This window comes from Onychostoma macrolepis, chromosome 06 (genome assembly GCF_012432095.1).
Source record: "Onychostoma macrolepis isolate SWU-2019 chromosome 06, ASM1243209v1, whole genome shotgun sequence".
Lineage (NCBI taxonomy): Eukaryota > Metazoa > Chordata > Actinopteri > Cypriniformes > Cyprinidae > Onychostoma > Onychostoma macrolepis.
The window spans coordinates 6,282,800-6,301,844 of NC_081160.1; the positions used below are offsets into that span (position 1 = coordinate 6,282,800).

General features: G+C 35.2%; 3 protein-coding genes across 3 annotated transcripts; 2 read left to right on the top strand and 1 right to left on the bottom strand.

The window, feature by feature from the left end:
* Nucleotides 1–1,829: 1,829 nt before the first annotated feature.
* On the top strand, nucleotides 1,830–3,263 carry sox21a (SRY-box transcription factor 21a). Its single transcript, XM_058778730.1, has one exon. It carries the CDS (start codon nucleotides 2,134–2,136, stop codon nucleotides 2,824–2,826), a length of 693 nt encoding a protein of 230 aa, XP_058634713.1. The 5' UTR covers nucleotides 1,830–2,133; the 3' UTR covers nucleotides 2,827–3,263.
* Nucleotides 3,264–6,530: 3,267 nt separating this feature from the next.
* On the top strand, nucleotides 6,531–13,173 carry ccdc65 (coiled-coil domain containing 65). The gene is made up of 9 exons (XM_058778729.1): nucleotides 6,531–6,640; nucleotides 7,264–7,420; nucleotides 8,052–8,219; nucleotides 8,379–8,548; nucleotides 9,467–9,605; nucleotides 9,951–10,148; nucleotides 10,273–10,485; nucleotides 11,649–11,801; nucleotides 12,062–13,173. Exons 2-9 carry the CDS (start codon nucleotides 7,277–7,279, stop codon nucleotides 12,356–12,358), a joined length of 1,482 nt encoding a protein of 493 aa, XP_058634712.1. The 5' UTR covers nucleotides 6,531–6,640; nucleotides 7,264–7,276; the 3' UTR covers nucleotides 12,359–13,173.
* A 1,330-nt stretch (nucleotides 13,174–14,503) lies between these two features.
* Nucleotides 14,504–18,636, bottom strand: fkbp11 (FKBP prolyl isomerase 11). The gene is given in 6 exon segments (XM_058778732.1): nucleotides 14,504–14,824; nucleotides 15,226–15,295; nucleotides 15,466–15,503; nucleotides 15,679–15,766; nucleotides 17,740–17,802; nucleotides 18,036–18,636. Coding segments are annotated over 6 exon segments (582 nt in total). The 5' UTR covers nucleotides 18,150–18,636; the 3' UTR covers nucleotides 14,504–14,615.
* Nucleotides 18,637–19,045: the final 409 nt, after the last annotated feature.

Here is a 19,045-nt window from a genome sequence, read left to right on the forward strand (position 1 = left end):
AAATACAGAGCCGGTTTTAAGAGTCATTTGTTCCTATAATTACTCCAGGGCATATTGTTCTGGTGTGGTCCTGACTCATGACTGACACCTCCTAATTCTCAGGGTGTGACCGCTCCATAAAAGCAATTACAAAAGGATCTTATCACTTCCTGTGGATGAAAATATGGTTGGAATTATTGTTCATTTGTGTATGTAATAATGAAATGCAATAAAAACACACTGGCTAGTTTATCGCACTTAAGTGAAAAAAAAGAGATTGCATGGCTATGTTTGTAATGAATACTAGTTTATGGAATACTATACATATTCTACATCTACAATAAACAGAAGTATTCTACACTGTTGTCACATGAACTCATCATGTTGAAGGTAAATGTCATCCATTATTTTTAAAATAAAAACGTGTATTATAGTATACTTCATTTTTGTGGACACACTCTCGGCCCAATCGAGTAATGGTTTAAAGTATAAATGTCGAGTGCTTTGCAGTTTGCACTGTGGGATACAGTAATATATGCAACGTGAATATTGTTTCTTCACTTAAGAAAAAAATCAAAATCAAAATGTAATTCAAAATACAGGTAAAACACCAGTGAAAAAAACAATACGGAATACTTCTTACAGTGCAATTTTAATTTGGGCTTGGGTATAGAGCCTGAGTGGTTAAAACAGATAAATTGCCTGCAAATAATACGTCCATGGTTACAAGATGATTATGGAGATTTAAGTTTATACAAAGAGACACCATTAAAAGAAACAAAAGAGTGTAGAATTTCCACTTGCATGTCTTAATAAGCACTTCCTTTCTCCAGTAACCCTCTAATATTGTAGTCCATTCAAAAGATTGCATTATAATCACATAGTAACAGAGAAACACATATGACTGCAGTTATGTGCACAAGGTTAACTGAACTTGTCGGGGTGCCTTTCAATGACAGTATCTGTGGGAAATGTAATGCTAGCAGCCTATTGGTTAATAACTGAGTTACCAAAACAAAAGTGATTACCTATTAGATAGATAGATAGATAGATAGATAGATAGATAGATAGATAGATAGATAGATAGATAGATAGATAGATAGATAGATAGATAGATAGATAGATAGATAGATAGATAGATAGATAGATAGATAGATAGATAGATAGATAGATCGATCCCAGGAGATGAATTCATAATATGCGCAACTTGAATGTACTTTGGACAATTCAAAATATACATTTTCAGTCCAGATTTAAGAACATTACAACACATTTAAACCATAATACTTTCATCCATCAGAATCTAGTATATCATTGGTTGAGTGAATGTCCAGCATTTGCAGTGCTGGAATCTATAACATTGTACACTCTCAGAAATAAAGGTACAAAAGCTGTCACTGGGGCGGTACCTTTTCAAAAGACATGTTTGTACCTAAAGGGTCCATTTTGGTACTTTAAAGATACATATTAGTACTTAAAGTGTACATATTTGAACCTAATAAGCACAAAAGTGTATCTTTTGAAAAGGTAACGCCCCAGTGACAGCTTTTGTACCTTTATTTCTGAGAGTGTGATGATGACTAATGAGTAGGCGTCTCCAGCTTTTCAAAGTTTAATGCCATTTGTAACAATCTGAATTTGCATTTAATTAAGTATCTGTTAAAGATTTTTAAAAAATTTAATTTTGTCATTGAACGGCTACCAGTGAAAGAAATGCAAAACAGTCCCACAGTGCCGCTGCTGCTCCAGTGTTTGTAGATTTCACAGGACACACCCACTCTTACGTCATTGGTCTCAGCACGAAAGGACACGCCCACTTCATTCATAACTCAGTGCAGGCGGCACAAATCTAAGCAGTGATAAGCATTTAAACCCAGATCACTTCAGAGACTCCCATACACACACCGTGCGTCCATGGATAACAGCTCCAACCACTGGGACTTGTTTGAAGAGATAAATAGGCCTATCTGAATTTTGCAAGTCACATAAATTTGACAAATAGTCCAAACTTATTTCTAGGCGCAGACTCAGAATTGGTGCCATGATACAAAGGTAACAAAGCCAGGTTTGACTGAACTGCGTGTCGAAGGAACTTTGGGCTGCATTCCGGCGGACTGAATTGAAAAAGGAGCAGCAGAGGAAACTGTTTCAGAAATGGCAAAGCCTATGGACCATGTTAAACGCCCCATGAACGCTTTTATGGTGTGGTCGAGAGCCCAGAGACGGAAGATGGCACTGGACAACCCAAAGATGCACAACTCTGAGATCAGCAAACGGCTCGGAGGCGAATGGAAACTCCTGTCAGACTCTGAAAAAAGACCTTTTATCGACGAGGCCAAACGCCTTAGAGCCGTTCACATGAAAGAACACCCGGATTACAAATACAGACCGCGGCGAAAGCCCAAAAACTTGATCAAAAAAGACAGGTATCATTTTAACGTGACGTACAATCTGGGTGACAGTGACCCGCTGAAAACGGACTCGCTGAGCGCGGAGAAAACATCTGTCGCCGCTGCTACTCGGGTGTTTTTCAGTCACCACCTGTCCACCAATCCCTATCCGTTTCTCGACCTGAACTCCAAAATGTCGGAATTACCCCCTGCACCTTTCCCACATTACTCAATGCTCGGGTATCCCGGTGGAGTCTCCGCGTTTCCCGGGATTCCCGGGGTTCTGGCCGGTGCGCCGCACGCTCACCCGTCCGCGGGTAATCCGGGCCACATGGTGCCCTATAACTGCCTGGGCTGGCCGGGTTCTGGACCTGCTGTTCCTTCATCGTACGTGTTTTTACCAGGAATGACCAAAGCTCAGCACGAACCTTATCTGACGTACGCTGCGACGATTTGATTGGAAAATAAACGGACCACAATGTTTGTGTGGTATAAGGTCACGTGCACTTGTTTAAAGCTTTCCATTTTGTAAAAAAAAAAAAGAAAAAAGAAAAAAAAAGAAATAAATGTTGAAAATATTATTTGTGCAAAGAGTTGAATCTTTCATGTTTTTGTATTTTATTAAAAAATTGCAGTTGTGTAGTTTGAACTTTGCTGTAAAACAATGTCTTTACAAGCATAGCTATAAATATTAGGCTAAATATAGCAATTTGTTGGCTATATTTTACAGTTAGCAACCGTACATGTCGTTAACTGATATAATTGCCTATTTGAGCTAATAAATAATGTTACTGTAAAACGTGCTGATAATAACACACAGGTGGTACAATGCAAGGTCACATGGTATGACCAATAATAACATAAAGACAGAGCACGGTGTTACACACAAACAAAACATTGACTAAACAACATTACACTCAAATATACATAACTGATGAGTAATTACAGAAAATGTTTAAAACATAAAAAGGTATGGTTCACAGAAGAAATTAACGTCTATCACCATAAATTATGAGTTCATTCATGCATTAAGTAATACTTGATGCTTCCATGCTCACACACAGATTTGCCTGTTGTTTTCCTCATATATTATAAAGTGAATTATACTTTTGCAATTTTACAATAAAACTGAATATGATATTTTAACAACAACTTTATTTTATATAGCATCTTTTAAAGTGGTTTTCTCAAAGCACTGTAAAACTGAGCGTGCATGTTAAGGTAACTTAATTCATGGGTTTTTACTGTAGCATTTTACATTCTTTTCTTGTTAAATGAGACATGATGTGTATGAACATGATATGAGCTGATGTTATGACATGCACATTTTTTATTTACTTTAAGTTTTTATGGTCAATTATACCAAATGTGGAGAAAAATACAGAAGGAATCTTCTAATATCTGTTTGTTGTTGTCAAAATAATGTTTTTCTGAAAGACCTGATAAATCTGCAATGTGATACAGAACAGCAGATGACAAGTGACAGAATGGCAAATGGGGAAACAATCTGTTAAGAGGACAGCCATCAAATGAAGCTAGCTTAAGCAGATAATAGCTCTCAACCAGGAACAGACTCTAAGCAGTGATGAAGAGAAGCTCTTAAGAGGAAAGTGAAGGAAAAGGCCAGAAAAATACATAACAAAGGCGACTCAGACACTATTGCTCCTGATGGGAAGTTTCTTTTCACCAGTTCATGTGAGCAGTTAACTTGCACTTCTCATCCTTTTGTTGGCTAAACTCAAGACACAAAGAAGAAAGGAATAAATGTTTCCCCAAAATATTTAAAATAATAATCAAGTAAATTGCACATTGCACATGTTTATTTATATACCACATAATAAATTAGATCAATTATATTTGTTAACTTAAAGTCACTAAAACTAAACTGAGCTATTGAGTAATGTAACTAAATTTACAGCATGTGTTCTCTCAGACAAAAATCCATTTATTAGAACCCATCTGTAAACCTGGCTCTTGGGCAATTTAGCAGACCGAATGAAATTTCCAAATTTTAAAAGCAAAACAACTGAACAATCTAATTGTACCAGGAGGCCTATGGTGAGATTTATGATTAAAAAACAACAACAACAAAACAGGCAGAAGTTGCCAGAACAATGTTAATCACAATAACATAAAATGCAATCAGTTTAATGTGCTAAGTCAAGTAATACAAATATTATAACATATTTTGCATATCAGCCAACTCACTAAAACCAGTGGTATATTTTGATCTAATCAGCAGTGACAACAGGTTACAAAGATCATAGGTAATTATTGGAAGCTTGTGTTTTATATAGGCTAAGTATAAAGATAACATACAGTATCACAAATAGCAGAATGATTAAGCTCCAGGAATGCAACTGTTTTATCATTTAAAACTTTTATGTTCATTTACATAAACAGAAACCATTTTCAGGGTAGCTTTTAAATATTCTTAATGACAAACAAGCACCTACAGTATTATTGCTGTAATTCAAGTTATTTTAAATACAATAGTAAAACGATTTATTTATTTATTTATTAGTTAATCAATACAACATATTATCAACAAAGTGTCATGTTGTATTAATAAATAAATAAAAAAATCTTGAAAAACATTTCGGAAAACATACTTTCAAGTACGACAAAATTACAAAATCAAATGTACAAATAAATTGCGTTTATGCTGCAGCTCATAATTGAAGTCTTTTCTAGTCTATGAACAAGCGCACATTTAAAGCCATAGCTCCCTCTGCTGCTAACAGCTAGCATTACCTTTAATGTTTATGTTTTCTATTTTGTATTTTGTGCCTTAGTTTATTGTTTGTTTAATATGAATGCCTTTATGCATGTATAATTTTTTCTGTCAACTACTGAGTTTAATAATAATTTAAAAAAAAAAAAAAAAAAATGCAATGCAATGCACAATTATTTTGCCTTTTTTTGTCCAGCACACTTGAGCAAAAATACTTGAGGTTCATAATCGTCCATGCTTTTTATTTTATGTCACAAGTAGATTAATTTCTGTGTGAAACATGCACGCGCCCTACTGGATCCACATGGCAGTGCAGTAGCTTTACTAGGGTTGTTCGGTTCCAGGTTTTTCGGAGTCGACTCCGACTCCCGACTCCCACCATAGGAGTTTATTCCATTTAGCGTGACTGTCCAAATCACTCTAATTTAGCGGTGACATTACCTTTAAATGAGCTATGAAATTGTCACATTATAATGGTCAGGGGATGGCGCTATTGTCTTAAACAGCATTGATATTAAAATAGATACATTTAGTCATTTAGCAGACACTTTTATCCAAAGCGACTTACAAATGAGGACAATGGAAGCAATCAAAATCAACAAAAAAGCAATATATGCAAGTTCTATAACAAGTCTCAGTTAGCTTAACGCAGTACACATTGCAAGTTTTGTTTTTTATTATTATTATAATCTAATAAATAAAAAGAAACCGACTGAATAGAAAAAGAATAGAGCAAGCTGAGTTAGAGGCCTTTTTTGCTTTTGTTAATTGTATAATAAATAAAAAGAAAACAAATAGATTAAATACAAAAAGATTAGAAAAGCTTGTTAGTTTTTTTTTTTTTTAAAGAAAACAAGCAGTTAGTAAACGAGTAACGTTAAATGCATACGAATGCAAAATTATTGATTTTTATTCTTGTTTATTATGTGGGTTTTTAATAATTTAAGGTTAATGATTGAACACAAATAGCCTAGGTTAACCATGGAAAACCAAATGGTATTGCATTAATCGATGCTTTGTTATGCGATGTTTAAACTACAAAGCTGTCACAGAAGCATGTATAATTACAAACTAAATTTACTATGACTGTTATTTATTTCTAAAGTAACCTTCACGTAGGATAAAAGGAAATGGGGAAAAGGCATTTCTGCGACAACTCTAGTTATCCGACGCACGCGTGCACGGCCCGTTTCAAACAGCCGCGAATCATAGCGCACTCAAACGCGTCTTATGTGAGCTTCTGCACCGCTCACGGACTGCACTGCAAACGGATCCTCACTTATTTATAACGCTTTGCTGATATACTGCACTCAATTGCCAGACACTATATAAAGATGTGAGAAACAGTGAAGACATCTGCGATTTCGGAGTCCACTCACAACGAGAGTCGATTCCAGTGCAGGAGTCGACTCCGACTCTAGAGCTATTCAGAGTCGAGGAATCGACTCTTTTGGAGTCGACTCCCCATCCCTAAGCTTTACTTTTGGTTGCTAGGAAACAGTCAACAGTCAGAGCCAGTGCGTGGAGACGTCGAAGGGTAAGACGATGTGAAATAACGCTAGTACTGATAAAAATACTTTACCAACCGAAAGTGTAAATATTACAACTGAAAACGTTTTTGCGTTTCTTTCTTTATTTCTACCGCTTACTGAAAATTACGCTTATGGAAAATATTTAGCAGCAAATATCTGCGTGAAAGAGCAGCGTGGCTTTGGCCTTTAATTAGTCTGAATGCAGGATTCGTTGATGATTAGTACAAATATTCCTTCTATCTATCTATCTATCTATCTATCTATCTATCTATCTATCTATCTATGGAGGGGCTACTGATTTCCGGATGACAAAAAACCGTATTAAAGTACATTTTTATTTATTTGGGGCACAGCTTGTGTCTTGACAAACTTTCTCTCAGAAGAAAGGATACAAGTAACGTACTCATTTGAAATTACTGTTTAATCCTATTGAATTAAACTCGGACACAAGCAAACGGATGGTTTGTATTAGATTATTATTAATACTTTTCATGTTTTTGGTTTTGTGCCTATGGCCAAACTGAGGAATATTATTATGTAATCTTTAGTTGTTGGTTCAGTGTTTTAGCAAGTTCTGATTTTGTGTAGTTATGAAATGCATCTTCTCTTTTAAATCTGTGATCCGCAGAAATTCAGCAAGCATGCCTAAAAAAGCAGGGAAGAAAGGAGGCGGAAAACTTGCCGGGATGACAGAAGAGGAGAGGCTTCTGTACATGCAGCAGAAAGCTCAAGCTGAGGAGGAGATAGCCAAGAGAAAAGAGGACATGCTCACACACTTCCTCAAGGTGTAGCAAACACCTGACAAATAACATATAAAACATATGTGAGGTGAAGAAAATAGTTTAGAAATTGTAAAATTCGGAGGGCTTTTGTTTGTCTTAAAATCATTTTGTAAATTAAATTTTATGCATAAAATATTTATCTATGCATACATATTTATGCATCAGATTAACAAAATTTATTTTATTATTTATTTATTTTACTCTATATGTGTTCATTGTTTCTGGTGTATCCAGAACTGTTATATATACAGTGCCGCTCAAAAGTTTGGGATCAGTAAAATTTTTAATGTTTTTTAAGAGAGTCTCTTCTGCTCATCAAGGCTGTATTTATTCGATCAAAAATACAGAAAAAAACAGTAATATTGTGAAATCTTATTGCAATTTCTAATATTGGTTTCCTATTTTAATATACTTTAAAATAGAATTTATTTCTGTCACGCAGTGCTGAATTTTCAGCATCATTACTCCAGTCTTCAGTGTCACACGATCTTTCAGAAATCATTCTAATATGCTGCTTTATAATCAATATTTATGTCTATATATATTGTACTTATATTTAGAACTTTCTAACGCAGACAGATTGCTGCTTGTTATACAAGTGATTTCTGCACTGACATATGATTTGTTTTTTTAGGATAAACTGCAGAAAGAGGAGAGGAACACCATACTGAATCTCCATAAGCTGCGGCAGCAGTGGCGCGCTGTTTTAACACAGACCAAGACAGCAGAGCTACGCAATGACATGTCAGTACTCAGCCAGAACTTTGAGAGAGTCCTGGACTACAAAGACGACATCATCAAGGTGACAACATCATTTAAGAAAATATCATGTATTCACAAAGCTTTACTGTATATAATATAGACTAGACTGTCACTTCTAACTTATAGGATGCCATAACTTTTACGAGAGGGTGGAAGCAGCAAGCTTGTGTGTGTGTGTGTGTGTGTATGTTTTAAACAGAGTTTGGTGATTGATCTGTCTGAGAGGGAGCAGCAGTCAGAGCTGGCACGCAGTTCTCATCTGCAGAACGTGGACTATCTGTTAGAGCTTCATAGGAGTCGGCTGGCAGAACTAGAGTTGAACTTCAGCACAAATCTAGAAGAACTTGGTTCAGAGTATAATACTGAGAGGTATGTATACACACACAAACATTTTGAATGTAATGTAGTCTGTTCCTGACAACATCAGTTGGGTAATTCTTTTTGTGCTGAACTGCTGAACTGTAGAAAATGAACATACTTTTGGTTATAATTTGCCTGAAAACTTACCCTCAGTAGTGCTGAGATGATTTTGTTTCATAATCAGAACAGATTTGGAAAAATTTACCATTACATCACTTGCTCACCAATGGATCCTCTGCAGTGAATGGGTGCCGTCAGAATGACTGTCCAAACAGCTGATGAAAACATCACAATAATCCACAGGCAATACACACAACTCCAGTCCATCAATTAACGTCTTGTGAAATGAAAAGCTTAGTGTTTGTAAGAAACAAATCCATCATTAAAGTTTTTACTTTTAAACCATTGCTTCTGGCTAAACTATAAGTCCATAATCTATAATAACACTTCTTCCAGTGAAAAGGTATGCATATTTCTCTCCTGATTCAGACAAAATGACTTTTTCACTGATTTTGAAGTTAAAAACATCTTGATGGCTTTGTTTATTACAAACACACAGCTTGTGAAGTACCTTACGTGTGTATTATTGTGATGTTTTTATCAGCTGTTTTTTTGACTCTCATTCTGACGGCACCCATTCACCGCAGAGGATCCACTGGTGAGCAAGTGATGTAATGCTAAAAATCTGTTCTGATGAAGAAATAAACAAATCTACATCTTGAATGGCCTGAGGGTGAGTAAATTTTAAGCAAATTTTCAATTTTGGGTGAACTATTCCTTTAAGGAATACTTGAATTTTACACACACAAAAAAAAAGAGTTTCATATATCATACAATTTAATAAGAAATGTTTGGGGCCATGAAAATGGACTTCAAAGGAATGAACAAAGTTAGCATCATCTGTACTATATTTCTTTTATATTTCAGAGAGCAAGTTCTTTCAGAGCACCAGCAGGAGAGTATGTATTTGGAGAAGGTGATGTTTTCCATGGAAAAGAATTATACTGATCTTGACAATGAGGCTAGACGTGACTACGAGAGCACTCGCAATCAAATAAAAAAACAGGTACTGGTTTCATTATGTTGACAATTATTCATTTGCCAGAAGTTGTTATCCAAAGCGACTTAAATGAGGAGCATTGCAAACAATTTGTTATAGTGCCAACAATATTCATAGGTTTAATAAAAACTAGATTAGTAAACAAGCTAGAGCAGAGAAGAAACACAGAAAAGAAGAAAAAGATAAGTTTTTAAAAATATAATAAGAGTTAACCTAATGGATTACAAAAATACAGATTACACAAATATACAAATGTGTGTGTGTGTGTGTGTATGCAAGAATCTGTAAGATATTTAACAAACATAATTATGGGTTTAATATAATACAATGATGTTGGTTTTGTTTCTGCAGAACAAAGAGGATAAGCAAACAGTGAAAGATCAGATGGAAGGGGTTGTGGAAAAACTGTGGCGGGAACTGCAGCAGGTTTTACACCACTACAATGAGACCACCAAGGACAGATTGATCGCAACTGAGTCTCTGCAAATCAAGGATGAACAAAGTGCTAAAGAGATTGACACGCATAAAAAGCACATTCAGAAGTTGCAGGTCAGCAACAAAGTAGCTGACTACTTTGAAGAAGCTTTTTTCCCCATACTTCCAATTGTGTTATTTCATCGATTTGATGATTTTATTGCAATGTAACATGAAAAATGTGTTCAAACATTTGCAGGAGTCTATCTCTGCTCTGCGCTGTCAACTGAGCTCCAGTCAAACCGGAGCAGCAGCTCAGCAGCTTCATTCAGGCCGTGAAGAGCTCGCCCAGAAAGTTCAACATTTCAGAGTCCAGCTCGCTGAGGGCCAAACCATTCGGAGAAAGCAGCTCACCAAACTTACCATTCAAAGCAGCGATGCTACTAAAAAACTGCAAGAGATTGTAGCAATGGTACGTTTATGCATACACGTATTGTTCTTTATTTTCATCTTTATTAACATCTGCTTTGTCCCTTCAAGTAATGCCATACTGTAGGGAATTAGGATGCGGTTTTAGACTTTTTATTCATTTTATTTCTTGTTCATGTTTCAAGTGAGGCATCAAAACCTTGTAGAAAATTAGTAGAATTAAAGAGTAGAATTAAAGTATATTTATTATTATTATTATCATTATCATTTAAATACTTTTTAATTAAAAAAAAAAAGAAAAAAGATAAAGCTATTATAATATAATACAATATAATATAATATGTGACACTGGACCACAGAACCAGTGATAAGTGACATTTTTTTTAACTGAAAGTTGAATAAATAAGCTTTCCATTGATGTATGGTTTGTTATGATAGGACAATAATTGGCTGAGATACAACTATTTGAAAATCTGGAATCTGAGGGTGCAAAAAATCTAAATATTGAGAAAATCGCCTTTAAAGTTAAAGTCCTTAGCAATGCATATTGCTAATCAAAAACTAGGTTTTAATATATTTACGGTAGGAAATGTACAAAATATCTTCATGGAACATGATCTTATCCTAATGATTTTTGGCATGAAAGAAAAATGTATCATTTTGACCCATACAATGTATTGTTGGCTATTGCTATAAATATGCCAGTGCGACTTAAGTCTGGTTATGTTGTCCATGGTCACATATAATATAATATAATAAATATAATATAATATAATATAATATAAAATATAATAATATACATTTTTGTATATTTTATATAATATAATAAACATTTTTTACTTCCTGAATTATGGTAGATTTCCCAGATATTTTCATATCAATAAAAATTCATATCAATATCAAAAATCTCCTTCAAACAGTCAAACATTCCATGAAAGAGACTGTAGTCGTAGTTTAGCAAATTGGTCATGCCATGTCATATAATAACTGAGTTGGTCAATAAAGGATGGTTGTTCACAAAATATAATGAAGCCTGAAATAAGACTTGTCATCTAGGTAAATTCTTCAAGTTCTTAAAACAGGGAGAAACTGCTTCTTGTGTCATAAGAAGACTTACAAGAGGGATGTCTTTGTTCTTTGAGCAGGGATGCATTTTGAATATTTATAGAGAGCGGAGCAGTGATCATTCTTCTCTCTCTTCTATAGGGGGAAAGGTTGATTCGTCTCTCTGAGATGTGTAGTAAGCTGGAGACGGAGTATGAGAAGGTTCTGCCCTTCTACACATCCTCACTGAGTGAAGAAGAGCTGAATCAGGAGAGAGCCAATGCCATGGAGCCGCCGACTGAGAAACTCGCGCAGGTAATGAACACAGAGCTCAAGCTTAGTTCTTCAGAATCCACTTGAACTTGAATTCAGATCTGCCTCCATTCAGGCATACAGTGGCTTTTCACAACCCAATGAATTTCATATGGAAAAAAATAATTTCTCAATAGGCTAGAAATCCTGTTTCACTCAGAAATATACTGTATCACATTGTGGACTATTTCATGCCGATTCATTACTTTAATTTAATGTGTAGCATTTATTGACTTTTGGCTTGTCCTGTTTTCTGTCCCCAGATATTGCTTGATTATTTGCCTCTTGAGAAGTTCTGGCAACGGCACAACAAGGTTCAGCTTGAATATTTATGTCTGAAGCGAGAGAAAACGCTTTTGTTACAGGAGAATGAACGACTGAGGCTCTATCTGAAGCAGTATCTGGATGAAGTTTCGGTTTCTGATGAGAGTTTTCGGCAACAGAAGCTTCTGGTGGTGTTGTCTCCTTCTCTTCAGGACACCGCTGCCACTGAGAGACGTGATCAGAAGCGCTATGTGGTCCAAGAAGCAGCAAATGTTGTGCAAAGTTTTAGGCAATAAAAGTGCAATGTATATTGCAAAAGTGCTTCTGGTTGCAATTAAAATGTTTTCTGCCTAGCATTCAATCAGTTAGTCTGTTTAATGCAATGATCTCAGTACATTTTAAATTATATTTATGATTTTAGCAGACACTTTCTTCACAGCTTTTTCATACTTCTGTATATCAAGTTGCGACAGTTCTAGAGAAAAAAAGAAGGGTTTTAGTGTCCGTTTATTGCCTCAAGATGGCGCCAAATCATTGAAGATTCCAAAAATTCCTATTATAATTTATCTGGAGAGTTTTTAATGCGTTCTGTAACCAATGTGTCCTGTTTTCCAATATTCTAAAGCAGAAATACTAAATAGCAAATTTAAGTATGTTAATGAACAACAATAGCAGTAATTCTGTGTTTTGAAATTCTAATATTGATTCTGTGGATTTGCAAACTCCTTATCAAATACTGACTTGGAGTTAAGGTTATCTTTCTGTTTTAACTCCCATTGACATGTAGGATGGATCAGGAAGACAGGTCGATACATCTTAGAAAGTAAGGTGAAGTTCATTCAGTTGGGAAAAAAAGACTCACTCTTCACTCACTATTCATTATTTGAAGACATTTTGCAACTCATCATCTAATGACAATAATCCCAGCTATAAATACATGAGCTCTATCACACATGGATAGATGCACGACAAGATGACTGAAAACCTTCATAGTTCAGACGTTGATGCATGATGTCCTGAATATAAATGCTGTACTGCTGTATATAATCTAGCAGTGCGACGACAGGACAACAAATAACGTGAAGCTATATTTTATGAAGCCTGCTCTTCCTGTACATAACATTTATGCTCAGAAACAACATACTGTGAAAATTTAATGTGAATGAAAACTATTGCGATTTGATGCAACACGTTATGTATTTCATTCATTAAATCGATCAATTTTTGGCCAAAGAAACTGGCCTTTTTTTTTCTTTTTTTTTAATGTTGATCTTAAGTAATTGTAATTTAGCCAATTTGGATTTGTTTATAAATAATGGTAATCTGCATTATAATGTTAGTGAGAGACATAGCCTGCCCTATACACTTGGAACTACTGATTCTGAACACAACACATAAACCTCAACATAACTGCATAATTTATTTATATTGCAATCCATGCTGTTAACTAAAACTCTTTACAAAAGAGCAATACTGTTCAATTTGAAAGGCTTACAGCACAGTACCATGCTTAAAGATCTCCTGACCTTTTGCCTCTGAATTTTAACCCTTGTCCTGCACTGTGGACTGATCACTTGGCGGGAAGTACATTCCTTCCTGAGTAGAGAAAGAAGTCTGGGTACGCAGTATGTTAGTATATAGTTATCTTGATTGAATTTTGGCCTTTTGCTTGCAAGACATGTAGAATTACTGATGCTTATCATAATCCGATAACACTTTACAATAAGGTTCATTAGTTAACAACATTAGTAAGCATAAACAATGAATGAACAATACTTCTACAGCATTTATTAATCTTAGTTCATTTCAACATTTACTAATTATAACAACAATTACATTATTAAAATCACAGGTTGACACTAACATGAATAAACAATGTACAACTGTATTTTCATTAACAAAGATTAATAAATAGTGTAATAAATTCATTGTTCATTGTTTGTTCATGTTAGTTAATACATTAACTAATGTTAACAAATGACACCTTATTGTAAAGTGTTACTCATAATCCTTTTTAACATTTTATCCAAAGCGACTTGCATTGAATTCAAGGTCAACATTTGTATCAGTGAGAATGATGTATGCACTATTCAGTCTAAAGATACACACTCAAATAAACTGTAAGGTCATAAGGGCAGCTAAAGCAATTATACAATAAAAGCAATTCATCTCCAACTCTAGTTAATTTTTAATCAACAAGTAAAGACAAAAATTACTGATTGGGATGAGTTGCATTTCAGACTTAATGCTGCAGACATTTTAGCCAAATCAAGTTAGACCTGCTTTCTCTTGATGTCTGGTATGCTTTGAAATTCTTCTAAATATACCTATAGAAATACTTAGTTGAAATACTTTTTGGGGCCACTGCACGTACAAAGGCACCTTTTGTAAGTGGCTCTAGATAAATGTATCTGTTCAATGACTTACATGTAAACATAGGAGAGTTTTAATTGAATGTTTTAATGTCCTCAAATAAGTCACAAGAAAAAAAAAATTGAAAGCACCAATCAAAATATTTTTATTTAAATAGTTTATTCTTTTTGGCTTTAAAACTTATTTCTTCTTGCTTTTCTTGTCTTTGCTCTTCTTCTTGCCTTGAGGTTGTGCATGTGCTTTGTTGTAGAGGTAGAGACCCACTAAACCCAGTAAAGTGGGAACCAGCGCCAAGCACAAAAGAGGCAAGATGTCGTTAACTAGCTTCTGCCACGGCGTTTGCTGGGACAGAGAGATCACCTCCACCTCAAACTCAAGTGTGCTGTCCCCTGTGAGGAAAGAGACACGAAGAATAGATTAATAATCACGAATATGATTTAAAGGGCCAGTCCACCTAAAAATTAAAATTCTGTCATTGTTTCTTCTCATGTTGTTCAGAACATGTATGACTTTCTATCTTCTATGAAACACACAAAAAAGGTATTTTGATGAATATTGATAACCAAATAGTTTTGACTCCCATTGTATTTTTTTGGGACTCAATGGGAACCAAAACGTCCGGTTACCAACATTCTTCAAAATCCCTTCTTTTGTGTTTCACAGCAGATGACACGAGTGTGAATGAACAATAACACAATTCTCATTTTTGGGTACATTAAGCATCTAAAAAAATGATCATTATTACTAGCTTTACTAGCTTAAAGCCACTTTAAAAGTGTGGCCATGCTACCTGGAATGGTTGGAGGGAATCCTCTCTTTCCATACGCGAGATGAGCTGGAATCGTGGCTTTAATTTTTGTCTGTGCAAAAACAGAGACAGAAAAGACTAAAAACGGACTTTAAAGTGGGTGATTCAGACTTCACCCAAAAAGACCTTTTCTTGAAGTGTTCTTGAACATATTCAATCGCTGTACTTTTATCCTCTCTGCCTACACGCATTGCCAAGTGACATGCAGGCGTTGACTTCAACTTACCCTTCACACAATCCGACCAGGGCTTGCTCAAGGCCTGCCAAGCAAAATAACAGGTTTTAAAGATATGTGCAATCGTGGAAACAGCACATCATTTCTGTTTATTTCCATGGATTGCAAAAGAAAACATGACCTTAGTTATCATAACCGTCGTTCTGTTGTTATGAATATAACATCATTTAGGGTTCGACTGCAGTGGCAGAGCCTCATACCTGTGATGACAGACCTCTTGCCCAACTCTACGACCAGAGGCTCACGAGACAGAGAGGTGTCAATCACCTTCCCGTCCATTAATCGACCCTGCGCAGCACAGGAGAAATGGTGTTGCAGGTCAAATTTCATGTAGATGCAGCAAATTATTTGTTGTAAATACATACAGAACTTAATAAAAACAATGTAAGTAATAAAATGTAATAAAAGGTGATAGCCACCAGGTCACTGCCAGGATGCTGGAATTGTGGATTCACTTGTAAAAGGTTTGGAAACACTAGTGTTATACAAAGACAAAATATATAAAGAAGGCGTATTTTAATAATCAGGTCGGGGCATGTTGTCACCATGCTGAAATTTAAAATCATTTTATTAATTACAATTTCTGTTGACCAAAACAATATTTGTGTATATGTGTATGACATTTACCTTTGAATGGTAGTATATATAGAATAGTTACATTATAATAGAATATTTAATGAATAATGATTAATAAAACATAAATGTTTGAGACCATATGTCTACAGTTTAAACATTACCTGAAGAAATTATATATATGTGACCCTGGACCACAAAACCAGTCTTAAGTCGCTGGGGTATATTTGTATCAATAGCCAAAAATACATTGTATGGGTCAAAATTATCGATTTTTCTTTTATGCCAAAAATCATTAGTATATTAAGTAAAGATCATGTTCCATGAAGATATTTTGTAAATTTCTTACCGTAAATATATCAAAACTTGAAGAACTTCATTTGGACAACTTTAAAAGCGATTTTCTCCATATTTAGATTTTTTTGCACCCTCAGATTCCAGATTTTCAAATAGTTGTTTCTCAGCCAAATATTGTCCGATCCTAACAACCCATACATCAATGGAAAGTTTATTTATTCAGCTTTCAGATGATGTATAAATCTCAATTTCGAAAAATTTACACTTAAGACTGGTTTTGTGGTCCAGGGTCACATATGTGTGTGTGTGTAGTGAAATTATACCTGTGTATATATATAGTGTTATTATAGTATCATTAATATACTATTATAGATTTATTAATATTTTTCATTAAACCTTTTTATATTTTCTGTTTTAGAGTGAGCTATTCTGTAATGTTCTGTCATTTTATTTTTGTTTTGTTTATTATGTTTGTAACTTTTAATGTCTACATGGTTTTTATTGCTTTTTATTTATTGGATTCAATTGATTTAGTTTTGAAAATTTAGTACTTCAAGTTAAACTACTGAACTGGGCGGCTAGCTGAAAAAGTTTAAGATTTTTATATTTTATTATATTCCAGTTACCGTTTTTGTTTCAGAGAACAAAATATTTTTAGAAAATAATATATGATTACATTTTGTGACAACTTGCTACTTTTGTTGTCATGGGGAACTATATTGAATGTGCACAATATATATATATATATATATATATATATATAATGCACATTCAATATAGTTCCCCGTATACTATGACAACAAGAGTAAAATGTAATCGAGTTAAATTAATTTAGTAATTTTAACCAAATTAAAAATCTCCGTTTTTTTTTATTTTTATTTTAAGCAAAGGCTTTGATGTACTGACCTAATCTAAGAACTATTCACGAGCATAAAACAGGCTCGGCCTCCTCTTATGCTCCTGTAGCGCTCTCTCGAGTCAGAATCACCGCGCGCTCGCTCTGACTCTGACTCTGACTCAAATGCTGACGTGTTGCTCCGCCTCCTCCACAACATTTGGTTTCGCTTAAAACTAAAACACTATTACAAATAACTGCATTTCGAAACAGAAAGGTGACTCCACGATGAACTTCTATTCTGTATGAACTAAAGAGGAATGTTCATCGCGTTCATCTCTCTCACGTACCGCATTACAACTCTATTTTCTGTCAGATATGGCGAGTCCAGATGTCAGCTTGGGTCTGCCACATCACTGAACGATTCATGTGCAAATAAGCCCCCAAGAGTCCATTTCGACGCATTTTATGTCAATAATACCAAGAGATTTCATTGGGAGGTGCCTCGTTTTACAACATAATATGCTGTAAAGGCGCAACGCGTTGTATTTATTACCGTGTAATGGATTTGAAGCGTGTCTCCCATCTCTGATGTAACCGTGCATGTCTCTGGCTTCACCTAAAATGGTCAAAAACATAATATTGAGAAATATTACAGAGTGGACGTCGTAAAGAAATGAAATGCGCAGACCACCGACTGTACTCAAAAAAAGATGCAACATAATATGCATGTTTGCATTGAAACGTGAATGTACATTTGTTATTAAAGCACGCATGCAGCGAGCCGCTACGTGGACTCTTGTAGTAATAGTCACTCTAGTCATTCATTAAAAAAAACTTGACCCAACTTACCAACGTCTCCACAACCAACTGTTCGATCCCGTTTTCTTTGCTATCCCCGTCCTCAGCTGCAACAAATGCAAAAGCTGCGAGAAGAATCAAGGCGATCCCTGTCCGAATTCGCATCGTGTCTAACGTTATGAGAAAATCAGCACCAACAATAACCACGAAAAGGATAAAAGCTACTCTAAGTGGCTCACTTCCGTCACGAGAGTCGCCCCACTGCAGCCTGCGGCGCTGAGAGAGCCAATAAATACTCGGACACAAGAAGTCACCGAAGGCGAGATGCCAGTTAAAGCTGATGTGTTATTATAGTGAAGAGATAACGGCGGGGTTAGACGACCCTCGAGTACTGGACCAATACCTGGGTCACTGGAATCCCCGCCTCATAATCCGCCAGCATCCCAGAAGTCCCTCCACATGGCTGCTGCTGTTAGAGAACTGCCCCGCTAGAGGGCGCGTGATACTCTGCGCTTGAGAAAAGCACTACTGCATCCTTTTTTTGTTCTTGATTTGTTTAAAGGCAAAGTGTGTAATTTCTGCAAACCAAGCGTCAGTTACCGGAACTGCAAAAATAATAGTTGTTGTCAAACAAGTTTCCTGACAACTCCCCCGTCTTCCATTGGTCTTACAAACAGATAGCTCCGCCCCCGCCAGGTTTAACCAATGAGCATAACGTTTTTTATGATCCGAAAAGTACGCACTTCGGCTTTAAGATTATTTTGTTTACAATAAACTTTAATAAAAACATAGATATATGCGAATTATATAAATTTTAGTCTATAGTCGATAATGCTTTATCACCATAAATAAGCTTAGTATAAAGGCGCACCATCTAGCCTAATAATTTGCTTCTTTGAATTCACATTAGGTTGACAAACTTATTTTTATATTTTTACGTTATCTTTGCAAATCATGTTATTTCATTTTCACTTTTTATAATTGTTATTTTATTATCTTTAGTTAATGTTATTTTAGTACTCCTACTATTATAGTTTTTATTAATATTTTGATTAGATTAG